This window comes from Arachis stenosperma, chromosome 2 (assembly GCF_014773155.1).
Source record: "Arachis stenosperma cultivar V10309 chromosome 2, arast.V10309.gnm1.PFL2, whole genome shotgun sequence".
Lineage (NCBI taxonomy): Eukaryota > Viridiplantae > Streptophyta > Magnoliopsida > Fabales > Fabaceae > Arachis > Arachis stenosperma.
In genome coordinates this window covers 7,104,110-7,120,574 of record NC_080378.1, presented here as the reverse complement: position 1 = coordinate 7,120,574, position 16,465 = coordinate 7,104,110, and the positions used below count along the sequence as shown (strand labels likewise).

At 36.3% G+C, this 16,465-nt stretch overlaps 2 protein-coding genes across 3 annotated transcripts; both read left to right on the top strand.

Annotated features, from left to right (window-relative positions):
• Window positions 1-1,275: 1,275 nt before the first annotated feature.
• LOC130962089 (F-box protein CPR1-like) lies at window positions 1,276-6,129 on the top strand. Of its 2 annotated transcripts, XM_057888184.1 has the most exons (6): window positions 1,276-2,441; window positions 2,699-2,808; window positions 3,834-5,078; window positions 5,169-5,483; window positions 5,578-5,899; window positions 6,035-6,129. In XM_057888184.1, exons 1-2 carry the CDS (start codon window positions 1,277-1,279, stop codon window positions 2,713-2,715), a joined length of 1,182 nt encoding a protein of 393 aa, XP_057744167.1. In that variant the 5' UTR covers window position 1,276; the 3' UTR covers window positions 2,716-2,808; window positions 3,834-5,078; window positions 5,169-5,483; window positions 5,578-5,899; window positions 6,035-6,129. The 2 variants fall into 2 exon arrangements, with proteins under 2 accessions (XP_057744167.1, XP_057744166.1); XM_057888183.1 differs by lacking the exons at window positions 3,834-5,078; window positions 5,169-5,483; window positions 5,578-5,899; window positions 6,035-6,129 and having other exon boundaries at window positions 2,728-3,135.
• Window positions 6,130-8,972: 2,843 nt separating this feature from the next.
• LOC130962450 (uncharacterized) lies at window positions 8,973-10,871 on the top strand. Its single transcript, XM_057888661.1, has one exon. The coding sequence runs from the start codon at window positions 8,973-8,975 to the stop codon at window positions 10,869-10,871; it is 1,899 nt and encodes a 632-aa protein (XP_057744644.1).
• The last annotated feature ends 5,594 nt before the right edge of the window (window positions 10,872-16,465 follow it).

The window sequence follows — 16,465 nt, the reverse complement described above, 5'->3', positions numbered from 1 at the left end:
CTCAAAGACGAAAGAGGAGGAAGACGAAAAAGAAGAAGGAATAACGCAAAGAAGAAGAAGAAGAAGGAGGAGGAGGAGGAGGAGGAGATGGAGGAGGAGGAGGAATGCAGAGGCGAAGAAGGAGGAAAACCAAGAAGAAGGAAAAACGCAAATGCAAAGACGAAGACGAAGAAGGATTTGCATTATTGAAACACGCGTGTGTACACGCGGGTGTGATGAAAGTAGTTTTTATTGAGTTTGGACCAACTTGGTTGCCAAAAATACTTGGATGTGTAACTGGACTCTTAGTATTTCAGTGTTTGTTGTCTTCACTTATTATTGAAAGTGTTTGTTAGAATGTTTAGTATTATATTTATTGTATATTTTAGTTAGTAGTTATTATTCATATATTGTATTGTTTTATTTTTGTTATTTAGAAAAAAATTTGTTTAAAAATATTTTAGGAATAAATAAATTTAAAAGTGTGAAAGAAACATTTTTATTAAAATTTTTATATAGAAATATAATTAAAAAAAGAATATTCAATTATGCGGATATATCCGATATCCGATCTAATCTGTCTACACTCTTAATTTGAATTTATGTTCTTTGCAAAAAAAAAAAAAAAACCGTTAAAAATACAAAAAAATAAGGCTATTAAAAAAAAAACAGACCATTTAAATTAAAAAAAAAAGAATTGACTGCAGTTGCTTATTGGTTCCTAGTGCCTAGCGGGACAGATAATCTCTTGTGCTTAATTTGATAAAATTTTTGTTTTTTAGAAGAAGCTTATAAATTAATTTTTAAAAAATTATAATATTTATGTATAATAAGTTAAATTAAAATAATGTTTAATAAATATAAGTAATAATAATTATTTTTGATAAAATAATTTTTAAAATTTAAAAATATTATAATAAATATAAATATGAATATTAAATTTAAAAATTAGTTAACATATTAAGTTATTTTAAATTTTTAAATTTTAAAAATATAAGTTAATTTTAAAAAATTTTATTTTAAGTGATTTTAAAAATATTAAATTTTTTAAAAGTTATAAATATAAATATATTATTTTTTTTAAAAAAATATAGATAACCAACAATATTTTTTAACAATGTTTAAATAATATGAATTAATAAAATTAAAAAAATAAATTAATTTTAAATTTAATTAATAACATTAAATTATGGTATTATAAGATTGATAATTGTTCATATTATATAAGATAGCTAAGATTTTTTTTTTATTTCCCAAACCAAGCCTTTAGAAAAATTATGCCAAAGAGGCATCCAGCATGGAGAAGAAGCAGAAGAGCATTGACGACATCCTCCCTCATGACCTGATTCACAGAATCTTACTGAGAGTGCCGGCCAAGCATCTCGCTCGCCTCAGGTGTGTTTCGAAGCTCTGGTACTCTCTAATTTCCGATCCACAATTTGCGAAATTGCATTTTCACCACTCTCCCGCAGCCACCAACGCAACCATCTTCATAGACCACATAAACCGCACTGTGGCTTACTTCGTTTACTTAGAAGCACTATTTAGTGACGACATTGATACATCACCCGTAAAAGTGGTGCCTCCCCCTTTCAAGAAGAAAAAGCCACCTACTGATTTTGAGTTCCTGGGATCCTGCAGAGGCTTTGTTCTTTTACATCGAGACCCACATTTTCTTGTGGTATGGAACCCACTGACTGGATACAGCAAAAGAATATCCTACTCTCGTATTGCTTCTCGTTGTGTGTACAAGGATATTAGGCTTCCCTGCAAGTTCTATCTGTATGGATTTGGTTATGATGCTTCACAGGATGACTACGTAGTTGTTGTAGCTTGGCAGGATAAGGATTACCATTATCACTTGGATTACTTGTCCTTGAGAACCAATTCATGGATTAATCTCGATGCTGCATTCTCCAAACCCTCGGGTGTTTTTGACATCAATTCTTGTGGGTTGTTCTTGAATGGTGCTATTCATTGGCTGCCTCACTCTCCTAAAACTTTTAGGGATGCTATTCTTATCTTTGATCTGAAGGAGAGGACTTTTTCAAGGATATCTGGGCCGGAACAACCTGTAATGAGTGCATTCTCCTATTCAAATCTCGCCCTACTAGGAGGCTGCCTAGCCTTGTATTATCGCAATGATTTTAGCCATAAAACTCACATATGGGTGATGAAAGAATATAAAGTGCACTCATCTTGGACTCTCTATGAGATTCCTTGCAAAGTCTATCAGCTATTCTGCTTATCCAGTAATGGTGATATTATTGTAAGAGGTTATGATAAAGTAGAAATAGGTTACTTCATATATAATGTCAGAGGAGACCTGCTCACACATTTTAAAGATCTTTATTATCCATTCCGAATAACGGATCCTGTGTATACAGAGAGTCTCTTGCCATTCCCTAGTGACATTAAGGATAAGGATAAGAAGAAGATGAAAAAGAAGAGGAAGGAAAACAGTATGTAACTATTCTTCTATGCTTTGCACCAAGTTATTCTTGTTAGTTTTCGTTGCATTGTGATTAATGAATAAGTGATGAGTAATATGTGTTTTGCATCAAATTCCAATCAAATGTGACTTTTGTCTATGGTTGGTGAAATTTGAATTTATCAATGCTTAGGGAATCATTGATCACTGTCTTGCTTCCTAAAGCCTAGTCTTGTGATAAGGGGTTTTAACTTTTAAGTTATTTCTTTTTTTTATTTATTTTCTCAGGTGTAATGCAATGGTGATCTTTTCTGTAGGCCAACAGAATCAGAAAGATGTCAAACAAGGAAAGAGAATTTAGAGAGAATGACTGAACAACAGAGACACTTAATTCTACTGTAAATGAACTGTAAATGAAGTGTAGGATTGGCAAGTTGAGCTGGAAGAAGCTTTTAGAGAATTTTATTTTATTTTGCTTTTGCTTTAGAATATGATTTCCCTTCCAACTATGAATGTGAAAAACTGGAACATTTGAAGTGCAAATAAAGTTTCCCCTAGTTAAATCCAATGTCTTTTTTATATTAAATATAATACTAAATTCTCTTATATTATCTGCTTTATCTATATACAATATTTGGTTGGTTGCGTTATCATGTCTACACAGAATATCACACATCAGTGTGAGATTTAACATGTAAACTAATTGTTAATTTGTGAGTTCAATTTGGTCTTTAGTAATAAGTATTTCATTATTTTGTTTGTTGGGATTACAATTGGGATATTTGTGTTGCCCACTTGAATTCTTCATTGTTCATATAGCATGTGCTCGCAAGTCTTTCTTTTATGGTAGGTTAAGTAAACCACGTTAAGTTTTCTATTTTCACCTTATTTTTTTGTTGTATCTGGTAATGAAACCCTGTAGCATGTTGATACAATTGCTATAGTAGTGTAAATTTTACATCTTTATGTATGTCTTTCAACTTGATTTTATACAAGTATTTCCTAGTTTTAGGATTAGCTTTTAGATATATTTTTAAGCTGGTGTGTGGACACTAAGATATGCCATAACCTGCAATAATGTTGGTAACATAACCCAATTGTGTTAACTTTTGAGTTGTTGAAAATTTGTTAAAAAAATTCTTTTCTTGTTTGATTTGGATATTTAGATGTATAACTATTATAGGGAGCCACTCATATACGTCTAAAACGTCTTTTTGGATGTTTTGATTTCTACCAATTAAAGTTCTTTTCATTGTTATTGTTATTTATTTGGTTGAGAGCTGAATGTTTGCTGCAACTGACTGCGAACCTCAATATCTTATCTGTTTTCTACATGTTGAAACTTTTGCTTTATTGAAAATTACAGAAGGCTTACTTCTCCATATTGAATGTCAATTACACCGTGGGTGGGTTTGTTTTCCAGGGAAAGTTGCGGATTGGTGTGGCTGAGCAAACTCTCTTAGCTGCATTAGGCCAAGCAGCAATACAGAGTGAAGAACATTGTAAACCACCTGCTGGTACTAAATCTCCTTTGGAAGAGGTGAGTTAATCTCATTGTTAGTTTGTTTTTGATTTGGTGTTACATGGTGCAAGGAGTTAATCAGTATAAACAGCTAGCTCCTCGGCTTTCCTAGCTCCATTGTCTCGGATAGGGACCAATCTTTATGAGTCACTTTTGGCGGAGATTATTTAACTTGCAAGCCACTACTTTATCATTGAGCTCGGCATACCACCCACAAACGGACGGAAAAGTAAAATAGTGAATAAGACATTGGAGATGTATCTTCGTTGCTTCTGTTTCGAGAATCCCAGGTTATGGTTCGATATGCTACCTTAGGCCCAGTATTGGTATAACACTTCTTATCACAGAAGCATCAAAATGTCCGCATACATGGCTCTATATGGTCGTGCCCCCCCAAGTCTCATTAGATATGAATTCTCTCATGTTGACGAACCACTTAAGGCCAATCTCAATCGTGCCCAACAATATATGAAGACGTTTGCAAATAAAAATTATTGCAATGTTGAATTTGAAGAGAATGATATGGTACTGGTTCGTTTACTGCCTTACCGCCAATACTCAGTGGCTTTGAGGAAAAATCAGAAGTTAGGAATGCGATACTTTGGACCATTTCGCATTCTCGAAAAACTTAGCTCGGTGGCCTATAAAGTCGAACTTCCTCCAGAGGCTAAGATTCATAATGTGTTCCATATTTCAGTGTTAAAGAGATTCCATGGAGATAACGCTGATCAGTACTTGCCATTGCCTCTACAGACTAGTACCAAGGGTCCTTTACTTGAGCCTTTTCGGGTTCTGGGATTTCGCACCATTCTCAGACGTGGAAAACCAGAACACTAGGTCCATGTGCAGTGGGAAATTAGAGACACTGCAGAAACATCATGGAACCAGTTGCCGACATGACTCGACTATACCCTGCTTTCAACCTTGAGGACAAGATTGATCTAAATGGAAAGGGTAATGTAAGAAAGAGAATAACAGAATTGGATTGGAGTGAGCACTCTAATGCAAGTACTTCCACTAAGGAGAAGTTAGTTACAGAGCAGAGACACCTGGCTACTGACCCTCCTCCTTCGAACGTGCGTAGAAACATGAGAGGACGCATCATAAATACCAAATGGAAGGATTATGCAGGGTAGTTTGAGCCTGGTATGGTGCCATTTTATCATTTTGTTTCTCCCTTTTCTGGTTACATGAAATTCTTTGTATCTATTCTAATTAATTTTTCTCTTCGTTCAGGTCCTCGTGCACTACGAGCATCGCTGCGTTTCTACTTCACTTTCTTTTCTTAATTCATACCACTGTTTCATTAGTTTAATTTTTCTTCAAGTAATACTACAAACTCATATAGTTCCAAATTCCTTGTAATTACTCATCTGAATCATCAATACAACATTTCTTTACGTCTGTATTTAAGTACCTTCCAAAGAACAACGCCAGATATCAATATTGATTTCAAATACTGGCTTCGAAAAAACATAATACTCAATGAGTTCACTTTCTCAACTGCCCTATGGTGGATTTGGCATGACCGAAACAATGATGTGTTCAATGGTGATGACCCTTTGATCAATGTAAAAGTCTTTGTGATGATTAAACGTGTTGCACGAGATTTTGAATTAATTCTCTATACTCAAATGACCTTTAGGCCAACCTCCCTGCTTTTTTCCTGGACGCCTCCTCCTTCGGTGGTAATCAAGCTCAATTGTGATGCTAGCAATTTGGAGAACCAACATGCGTCTTGTTTCGGCTTGTGCGATGTGAATTGTTTAGGATTCTCTGTGATTTAATTTTAGCTTGGGAGGGTGGTTGGAAAGAAATCATCTATGAAACTGACTGTCTCAATACCTATCACGGAGTCCCCCAGAATTGCTCTAACATGGCTGAAGAAGGGACTAAACTCTTTGTGAAGATTTATATTATGAGGCTCTGAATAGGGACTACTAGACAATAATTAACTAAGTAAAAAGGTATCTACATGTGCATTCCTCTGTCTCAATTAGCTATAGAAGTTTACTATTTTCTTTTATTGGCAACATGAAGCAATCATGCTGTGTCGAAGTAATAAATTTTTGACTTTATGTTGTTTTGGTTCTTCTTCCCAGGGTTTGAAGTGTTGACAGATATACAGAATCCCCTAAAAACTAAGAATTCTGACTCATCAGCCAGGGAAAGTTTGCTTATTGATGCCAGCAGTCGGTTCTTTACTTTGATCCCATCTATTTAGACACATATTATTAGGGATGAGGATGATTTGAAGTCAAAGGTTTGTATTACCTTCTGAATGATGTTCTAGGTTGTGTTAGATAATAAATGCATGATACATGAAGTCAGATTGATGCTTTGATTTTTGAAAGTTTTGTTCTTGCAACTGTGTGGCACAAGGACGTTGATGAAGTTACATCGGAATATAATAAAAAATGATATATCATTTTTATTTGATTGGTTTCTTAAACACATCAAAATTTATGAAATGCATAAAAATACAAAAATAAGATAAATATGAATTGGGAGTAATCAATCGAACCATGTAGCCAGTCACCGGGACTCAGGAGGTGCAATTCTAAGTCATTAGCTAAGAATACCCACAAAATTTGTCATCCTGTAATTAGAGAAAAACTGTTATAGATGTCTTAACTCTAACTTTATACATCTTACTGTTCATGATGTAATATGCATGTAATTAAGGTTATATATTAGGTACTTCTTAGGTACTCTTAAAGTACTCTGGTGTATATAATCAATGTACATTGCCAAAAATAGATAAGTCATACAAACAATAGTATCTATCCAAACGAAAGGTATTTCAACAGAGATTAAAAAAATTATAATCTAGAAATTTAGGCTTTTAGAACTCCTATGTAGTAATATCATGGGCTTCCCCATGGATTAATCAAGTTTAGGAGCAGAATTCCAAGAAGATTCATCGATTGAGAGGTTTTCTTTTCATTTTTTCTTTGTTAAGAAATCGCATTTGTATTCATTATGTTCAACTTTCTTACTTTTGCGTCGTATTAGATATTAGAAACAGCACAAACCTACCGTGCCATAGTAGCATTCTGTTACCAAGTTTCTCCCTGTATGGAGCATACTTATCAGATTCTCCTTACCTTTCAAGTGAAAAATTTTCTTCTAAATCAAGACTCCATTCTTCTATAGAAGGATTACAAATATGGAAGTTTTATAGTAAAAAAAATGTAAGAGCTCACACTTGAAATTAAATACAAAGATACATACCGTGTGTGGGAGCATTAGTAGTATAGAAATACTTTCAATCAATGGATAATCTTTACATGTGCCAATGTATTAATGTTTTATCCATTAAGCTTTAGATATCAAAAATCATAGTTGAGCTTTATTTTAGGAGTACCTAAGGAGTACCTAAAGAGTACCTAATATATAGCCTTAATTACATGCATACTACATCATGAACAGTAAGATGTATAAAGTTAGAGTTAAGACATTTATAATAATTTTTTTCTGGTTACAGAATGACAAATTTTGTGGGTATTCTTAGCTAATGGCTTAGAATTGCACCTTTTGAGGCCCGGTGACTGGCTATATAGTTCGATTGATTACTCTCCATTCATATTTATCTTATTTTGTATTTTTATGCATTTCATAATTATTACATGGATAAGCTTGCTGCCTTAATTTGTAAAATCGCTAGTGGTTTTTGACTTTTTTCTAAAATATGTTTTGATGGTTTGTAAATAATTGTGCAGGTTAAATTGCATTATTTGGTGAAGTTGGGGTTCCATCAATGATGAGATGCATGAAGAATTGAGCATGTGGAAGGAGATCTTGCTTTTATGTGATGCATGAGTGCGGTTGCTTGTTTAAGGGTCCTCTCGTGTGCTATGCATATTATAGGATTATATTACCAAATTACAAGTATTGATCAATTAGTACTCAAAAAGAGTACATAAATAATTTTAGATTAAATTATACATCAAATTAGATTGATTTAAATTTAAAAAATATAAAACTGAGTTAGCACACCGTATTTATTAATAATGATATTTTAATAATCGTATTTTAATTCACTTAATTGTGTTTTTATTTTTAAAACGTTCATCTTTTTTATTATATAAAATTGTCCATCTCTTCTGTTATTTAAAATGTTATATTTTTAAAAGTTTGGTCTAATTTAAATTATTAATTATTTTTATATTTACAAATACATATATCTTATTATTTATACTGTAAATAAGATATATGAAAATTGAAAAAATATATATATCGATACGTGCAAAATTATTTCGCTTATAGTATAAATGAGATATGAAAGACTGACGTATTTTTGTAATAACTTTTAAAATTATTTATTTCAGTAATTATTGAATATATTTAATTTGTTTAAATAAAAAACCCTTAACCAGAAGAGAGTAAAATTTTTCTTTGGTAAGCAATGAACTCAATGAACTCAATAATGAACTTTTTAAAATAAATATAAATAATAATTAAGAATTATGTTAAAAAATTTAAGCATATTTTAAAAAGAACTTTTAAATCAATGAAACTTTAAAAATTAAAAATTAGAAGAAAAATTCTTTCCGTTTATTTTAGGGCAATTGACATAAATAAATAAAATGGGAGAATTATTTACGTAAATGTGCAAATCTGTTTGTTGTTACGATTTTGTGCAAAATTGAATTTTATGTAAACCGTGGCAACCCACCACGGTTTTGAAACATACATAAACCGTGGGAGGTCACCACGGATTAGGAGGAAAACGTTTAACATGTAAACCGTGGGAGGTCACCACGGTTTACGAAGGCAAAATGGGTGTGCATAAACCGTGGGGAGTCACCACGGTTTATGTAGAGTGAAAAAACGTGGTGGCTTGCCACGGTTTACTTTGACGGAAAATCTATATATATGTGGGTGATTCAAGCACCAGAAGAGACCATTCTCACAATGGCTAGTGAGGAAGAGAGCTTTCTTGCTCTGGTGCATTGCTCTGGAAAAATTAAAAAAAGCAAAAGCAAAGGTGTGAAGTTCACCGACAGAGAACCACTAAGTATTTTTATCAGTTCGTCTATGAGTTTGTTGGACTTGAAGAACAGCATCTTGGAGAAGCTTGGCGTGTTGGGTTCCAAGTGGGTGAAGAAACTATTCTACAAGATTCCAATGGCGGTTGTCTCGACCGGTGTTCAGTACGAAACCTTTGCGGTTAAGTCTGATGAAGATATTAGGGTTCTCTTCTACTGTGTAAGGAGTTTTCCGGAGATCAGAATCCATGAGTTGTTTGCGAAGTTGGAGGTTGGTGTCGATAGTTCTGGGGCATCCGCTCCAGTTCCTTGCGTAGCTTCCGGTGGTGGTGCATCTACTTCGATGCCTCCGGTCAGACCGCATCTTCCGCCGGTTCAATCACCTTCTTTTGCGGCTGACTTACAACAAACGGAGGTTGTTGGTTCTGTCCCTTTGGAGCATGCAGCAGTCATTGAGCCTCCCAACGTAGTGGGCACCGGTGGTGGCCTCGTGCCTTATCTCGAAGACTTTGGTGGACCTGATCAAGTAGAGAATGCAATGCGTGACGATGAATCTGAAGAGGAGCCTGTTGATATCGATGGTGACAGCGACGAAAACACAGGCGGCGATCCAGATGCGCAACATCGGCCTTCAAGTTCTGCTTCTCATCAATACCCTCCACACTTCTCGACACTAAACTTGGAAGCTCTTGGTCAACAGGAAGACAGTGGTAACAGAGTGGGTAGATCTTCTACAGAATTTGAGATTGGGCAATCTTTCCAGAGTAAAGATGAAGCTGTGCTCAGTGTGAAGGACTATAGCATCCGGCGAGGTGTTGAGTACAGAGTCATCGAATCGGATCATTTGAAGTATCATGGAAAATGCAAGGAATTCGGCAAGGGTTGCACTTGGTTGATTCGTGTAGCGCTTCGTGCACGAAAGGGAACTTGGGAGGTTAGGAGGTACAACGGGCCACACACGTGCCTCGCAACTTCTATTTCAAGTGATCACCGTCAGCTGGATTATAACGTTATATGTGCGAGGATTCTTCCTATGGTTAGGGCGGATGCTGCGGTTACGGTAAAGGTACTTCAAGAAGCGACAGAAGCTGATTACGGTTTCAGGCCTAGTTACAGGAAGGTCTGGTTGGCTAAGCAGAAGGCTGTGGCAGAAATATATGGAGATTGGGAAGAGTCTTACGCGGAGTTGCCCCGTTGGATGCTAGGGATCCAGGCAACAATGCCGGGAGCAATCACGGTGCTGAAGACGTCTTCGGTTCAGATTGGTGGTGCTGTTGATGAGTCGAGGGTGTACTTTCACCGACTTTTCTGGACATTTCCACCCTGTATCGAGGCATTCCGGCATTGCAAGCCACTCGTCAGTATTGATGGTACCCACTTGTATGGGAAGTATGGAGGGACGCTCCTGTTGGCGATAGGTCAGGACGGAAACTCGAACATCCTGCCGATAGCGTTCGCCCTTGTAGAGGGGGAAAATGCAGAGTCGTGGTCATTCTTCTTGTCCAACCTACGAGAGCATGTGACTCCTCAGGAGGGTATCCTAGTTATCTTAGACAGGCATAATGGGATCAAGGCGGCCCTTGAGGCACCTGAGAATGGATGGCTGCCTCCTCGTGCATTCCGGGCCTACTGTATAAGGCATGTGGCAGCGAATTTCGCCCTAACGTTCAAGGGTAAGGACTCAAGGAGGTTACTGGTCAATGCTGCCTACGCCAAGACTGAGGGTGAGTTTTACTACTGGTTCGACATCATGCGGACTGAGAATCCAGCAATGTGTGACTGGGAGGTGCCTGGGATGACCCTCTGTGACGCGCCTCCTCAGTCAACACAATCGGCCTCGGATCCTGAAATGCTACATCTGGGGATAGGAACCTGTGCGCAACACGGCACCACCACTCTAGGTAATCTGATGATGGACCAGGGTCGAGGACACGATCGACCCATATGACCGACTGATGCCGGTTCTCCCAATACTGGTGCCACTCCCGATAATATGAAGGAAACCACCGGTCCCCACCCCTACCATCCTTCGCATGTAGCCAATCTATGTTCAGAGCTACATCTGGGAGAGGCTGAACACCGCCGAACTGGGGTAGAACCCTATCCACCTGATGCCACTCGATCGCAGCAAAATATATCAGGCTAGTGACGGCCGTCCATAGCCGTCGGTGCTGATCAAGTAGTATCTCCGGATGAATAACAGCAGTAACATCAGCATGAGAATAAGGCTCCCACACAAACTGCATACAGACAGTAAGACGTTCATGAGGCAGTGCCATGTAAGAAAAACTAGATCGAGCATCAGTAATGAATAAGTCACTCACATCGTGGACAAGCAGCCGATCAAGTGCAAGGCGTGCGGAAACTAATCTCTGTGCCCCTGCATCGTTCCTCGGAACAAACTCCGCCCACCTACAATTTAAATTGAAATGATGTCAAAACAAACCATAACACAGTAGCAATTTTTACAATTTATGAACGCATATTTTTAAACCATACCTAGAAGCAAGCGGAAAACCAAACCGGTCAAAACCAGTGGGCCTCAGAGTGGGAAACCTCCAGAAAATCCAAGACTGTAGTAGGTGTAGCGGCCCAGCCAAGTTAACGACGTTCCTGTTTGTACCACGACAAAGACACCTATACAACCAGGCTAATGCAGCGGAGCCCCAGCTATATCTGCCCAAGTCATCCAATGATGCCAGATAAGGCAACCAGCGAAGGTGTACCCTGTTTGCATTCTTGTCCGCAAACAGCTGAGACGACAACAGCATCAGGATATAAGCGCGTGCGTATACACGAACGGTCTCATCAGTAGCATCTGCAGGGAGAACACGGAACCTCTCGTGGAACCAGGTGTAGCACACTGTCATCTGCTTCACTTTACTCTGCGGAGGTAACTCCCCGAACAACTCCCGGAACCACACCCATGCTGGTCTACCGTGTTCCATCAGATTCTCAAACTCAGTCAAGCACCCACTAACGGGTGCACCATCAATCGGCAAACCCAGCTGATACGCAACATCCTGTAGAGTAATGGTGCACTCACCAAACGGCATATGGAACGTGTGGGTCTCCGGACGCCAACGCTCAATAAATGCGCTAAGCAGAGACTCATCAACCCAGAACCACTGACTGTTTAGCCTAGCAAGATGATACAACCCCGCAGTCTCCAGATACGGTATAATCCGGTCATGTAAGGGCATATTCTGCTGCCGCCTAACGGCTGTAATAACCCTACCAGGCTGCAAAACGTTGGTAATAAAAAAATCCCTTAACATACAACCATTACAAACAACAACATACATAATACTGGTGCTAAGATAACTGTGCACATTAAATTCATGGATTCTCTTATCCTCTATTAAATACTGAAGCTAAGAAAACTGTGCCCTAACAACAACAAATTAACAATTTAAATTCATGAAAAAAACCTTTGAATCAAATAAAATATTGATAACAAAATATTGTGCAAAAATACTAAAAACCACACTACGAGGATAAATAAGCATAATAAAATATGCATTACTAACAACACCGATAATATCATTAATATTTACGTATATAATATTAATCAGAATCACAAAACAAATAAATGTAATAAAATAAAAATATTTACTATCAATATTCCTACTAACATATCAATTGCTATATTAGAATTAAATTTAATTACAATAATAATAACAATAACAGTTACTAACCTCTTCGTCGATATTTCCTGCCACGTGAGCGATGCCATTTAGTCGGTACAATCGATCCTCATCCTCCATTGGCCCCACCACCCACTTCTCCTTCACTGCCTCCAAACCTATTCCCAAACTCTCTCTACCACAATGAATCCAATTTTTTGCCAAAGGTTGCAAATGAATCCGTCCCAGCCTTCAGCGGATTACATATATATATAGATACACGTAAACCGCGGTGGGTTACCGGGTTTTACGTTCAAATTTGCATCCTCATAAACCGTGGTGACTCCCCACGGTTTATGCACACCATTTTGCCTTCGTAAACCGTGGTGACCTCCCACGGTTTACATGTTAAACGTTTTCCTCCTAATCCGTGGTGACCTCCCACGGTTTATGTATGTTTCAAAACCGTGGTGGGTTGCCACGGTTTACATAAAATTCAATTTTGCACAAAATCGTAACAACAAACAGATTTGCACATTTACGTAAATAATTCTCCCACTTTATTTATTTATGTAAATTGCCCTTTATTTTATATTATTTTGTTGGACAGCAAATAAAGAAAAATTAAAGAACATAATAGTTAATAGAAAAATGATTGACTAAAAATCTTTATTATACTTTATATATATTATAATGTCATTACTTATATATGTATGTATGAGTCGTTAAAGTGGTGATATGAATGTATTAGTTAAAGTGGTAATATGATAAAATTTATTTTTTCTACTATTTGAATGTAATGGACACATGACACTCATATATAAAATACAACTAGTTTAGTTTATTTCCTAAATTTACGGGTTTAAATATTTTATTCTATATTTTTGTTATAACTTACTTGACATGTACAGATAGATACCGCTGAATGAATAATGTATAAAAAAATGTGATTAAAATTAGAAGTATTAAATTTACATTAAATAATAAAACAGAACAATTTTATTAAGAAAGACACACAATTTTAATCACAGGTAAATCGTTTCTTTTTTTTACGGAATAATACAGAAAAATATATAATTTTTTATTAAAAAATTAATCAAATAATATATAATAATTATCACTATAAATATTTTATAAAGTTATAATTATAATCAAAATTTAATGATTTTTAATATTAAAAATATTAAAAATAATTAATATCTATCTCAATAAATATCTATCTCAAATAATTAATATTAAAGTAAAATATTAAAATTTAAATTTTATCTTGTATATGTAATAATCTATTAGTTAATAGCAGACTTTTAAATAGATTTTCAATCTACAGTAAATTAATTCTTAACTTGTCAAATTAAAAAATACCGTAAAAAAAGATAGTATTGATTTTTAAAGTCTGCCAAGATAGAAAATACCATAAAAATAGTATTTGTCTTAAAAAAAATTTTGGTGCAAGGACTCAATTAAAAAGAAAAAAGTATAGGGACCTAATTAAAAATTTTGCGAAGCTATAGGGACTAACAGAGTAATTAAACCTATAATTTATTGATATAAAATTATAGATTATTTTCCTATTATTTGAGCCAGCTCGTGTGCTTTCGATAAGCCGAATTTGAGTTTAAGAAATAGACTCGATTGTTAATGAGCCAAACCGTGAGTCAAGCTCAATTTTTGTGAGTCGAGCTTGAGTTTGATCTAGTTCGGCTCAGTTTGGCTCGTCTCGGCTCACTTCCAGTTTCAGCCCTAACTAGAATACTATATCGTTGAGTATTAGTTTGTGTGAAGAAATCGAGACCATAACAATTTTTGTTATTCAATAATTTATTCCATTAAAAAATGTATTATTATCCTCTAGATTGATAAATACATTTTCTTTCAATTTTTTACACCATTTTATTTGGGTTAATAGTCAAAATCGTCCTTGAAAGATACTCCGATATCTATTTTCATCCCCAAAAGATAAATTTAATCAAAATCGTTCTCGAAAGATTTAAAATTAATCACGTTAGTCCTTCTGTCTATTCTGTCACTAACAATGTTAATTTTGCAGACGTAAGACGTTAGTTTTTTTTTTGTCTTTTTGGTCATGGGTTGTTAAGCCTAAGAAACAGAAACAAAACCCTAACTACCCAGAACCCCGACCCACCCGTACCCATCCCGAAAATCCCTCCGCAACCCATCTGAGTAGTTTCGAGCCTCCATTCCCATTCCGCTGCAACAAAACCCCCGGAATGGTGGTTCTTCAAGCTTCACGTTGGGCACCGTCTCCAGTAACCACCGCCGTCGTCGCCGGATGTTGCAGAGATACCACGCCTTGCCTAAAGGTCAACCTCCGCCACCTATCAAGTGTCTTAGAGCCCCTGCTCCACAGTTACTGCCACCACCGCATTAATGGTATAGTGCTCGTTTTCCACCCCCAATCTAATTCGGTTAGCCGCATCACAGAGCACTACTTGCAGAACGCAGTCGTCGTTGTGCCAAGGAGGACGACTTCGAACTTCCGCCGTCGTCATCGTCTTCTAAACGATATGTCCGTTCGGTCTCCGCCCTTGATCTGAGCTTCCTCGAACGTATGCTCCTCTGTCCGTGGCTCCTGATGTCATCTGTTGCTTCCCCTGCTGCTGGTTCTGTTGACACCGCTCGATCCTTACTCCTCGGTGACTCTCGACGTCGCGTCGGATCACTACCCTAAGTTCAGGGGGCGGGTTAATCGTCCAGGATTGCTCCAGCGCTCCACCGAGTTCCATGGCTTCAATTTCGTGCGCCAATCTATTTCCCTCTCTTGGCGTCCAAGTGAACCCGAACCTGTTATCCTCTCCTGCCAACTGTAGGATGTCCAACAATATTGGATCAATGTCCCCCAACTCTGCTCTTCGATTTCAAATTCTGCACTACAAGTAAGCTATCTAACTTAATAAGCACTTTCTGTAACCCCAAATTGTTTGCAAGTATCATGGCGTTTCTAATTGCTTCTGCCTCTGTTGCTAGGCTAGAGATTGCTCCAAGTTTGGATGCTAACCCAACCTGAACACTCAGAGAGAGAGAGAAGGGGGTCAGTTTGGGGATTGGGTTTGGGTTGGTTGGGGTATGGAAATAGATACTGATGGTAGCTGATGCGAAGGTGTCGATGTAGGTGATAGCGAGAAAAACAACATCGACGAAGAGCCAGCAACTGTTGGAACTAGCATGGAGGCTGAGACGCGTAGAGGAGAAAGAGAGTCTGTAATCTCTGAGTCGGGTCGTTGGGTTGGGGCTCCAATTTTCTGATGGTTTGAACCTTGACAAAAAAAATTTACGTGTCACGTCAGAAAAATTAACGTCGTTAGTGACAGAATAAACGGAGGGATTAACGTGATTAATTTTAAATCTTTCGAGGACGATTCTAATTAAATTTATCTTTTGGAGATGAAAATGGAGATCGGAGTATCTTTCATGAACGATTTTGACAATTTTGCTAATAATTGTCAGTAAAAAAAACCACATTATGCTATAATATAATGTGTAAGGTAATTTTTTATTTTAAAACTAATTCTAGTTAGTGAGATAAAATTAAAAGTAAATTTTTTAATTTTTTACTCAAATTTAAATTTAAATTATGAATTGATTAATAATTTATTCTTTTTTTAATTTTAATAACAAAAATAAAATTAGTTAGATACAAAATATTTAACAATTAATTGATATAATTAATTTATTATAATTAATTGAATTTAATAAACAAAAAATTTAAAAAATATTCTTAAAAATATTTCACATCAATTTTATTATTAAGTATAAAATTTGAATTTGAATAATATATAATAAATAATAGATATATAACGAGGGTAGATTTTTTTAAAAAGAAAAAATTCTAAAAAATGCTTTTACCTTCAACGTTCCACTTTCTATCCTTGTGTGTTTGGCACAATAATATTGGGAA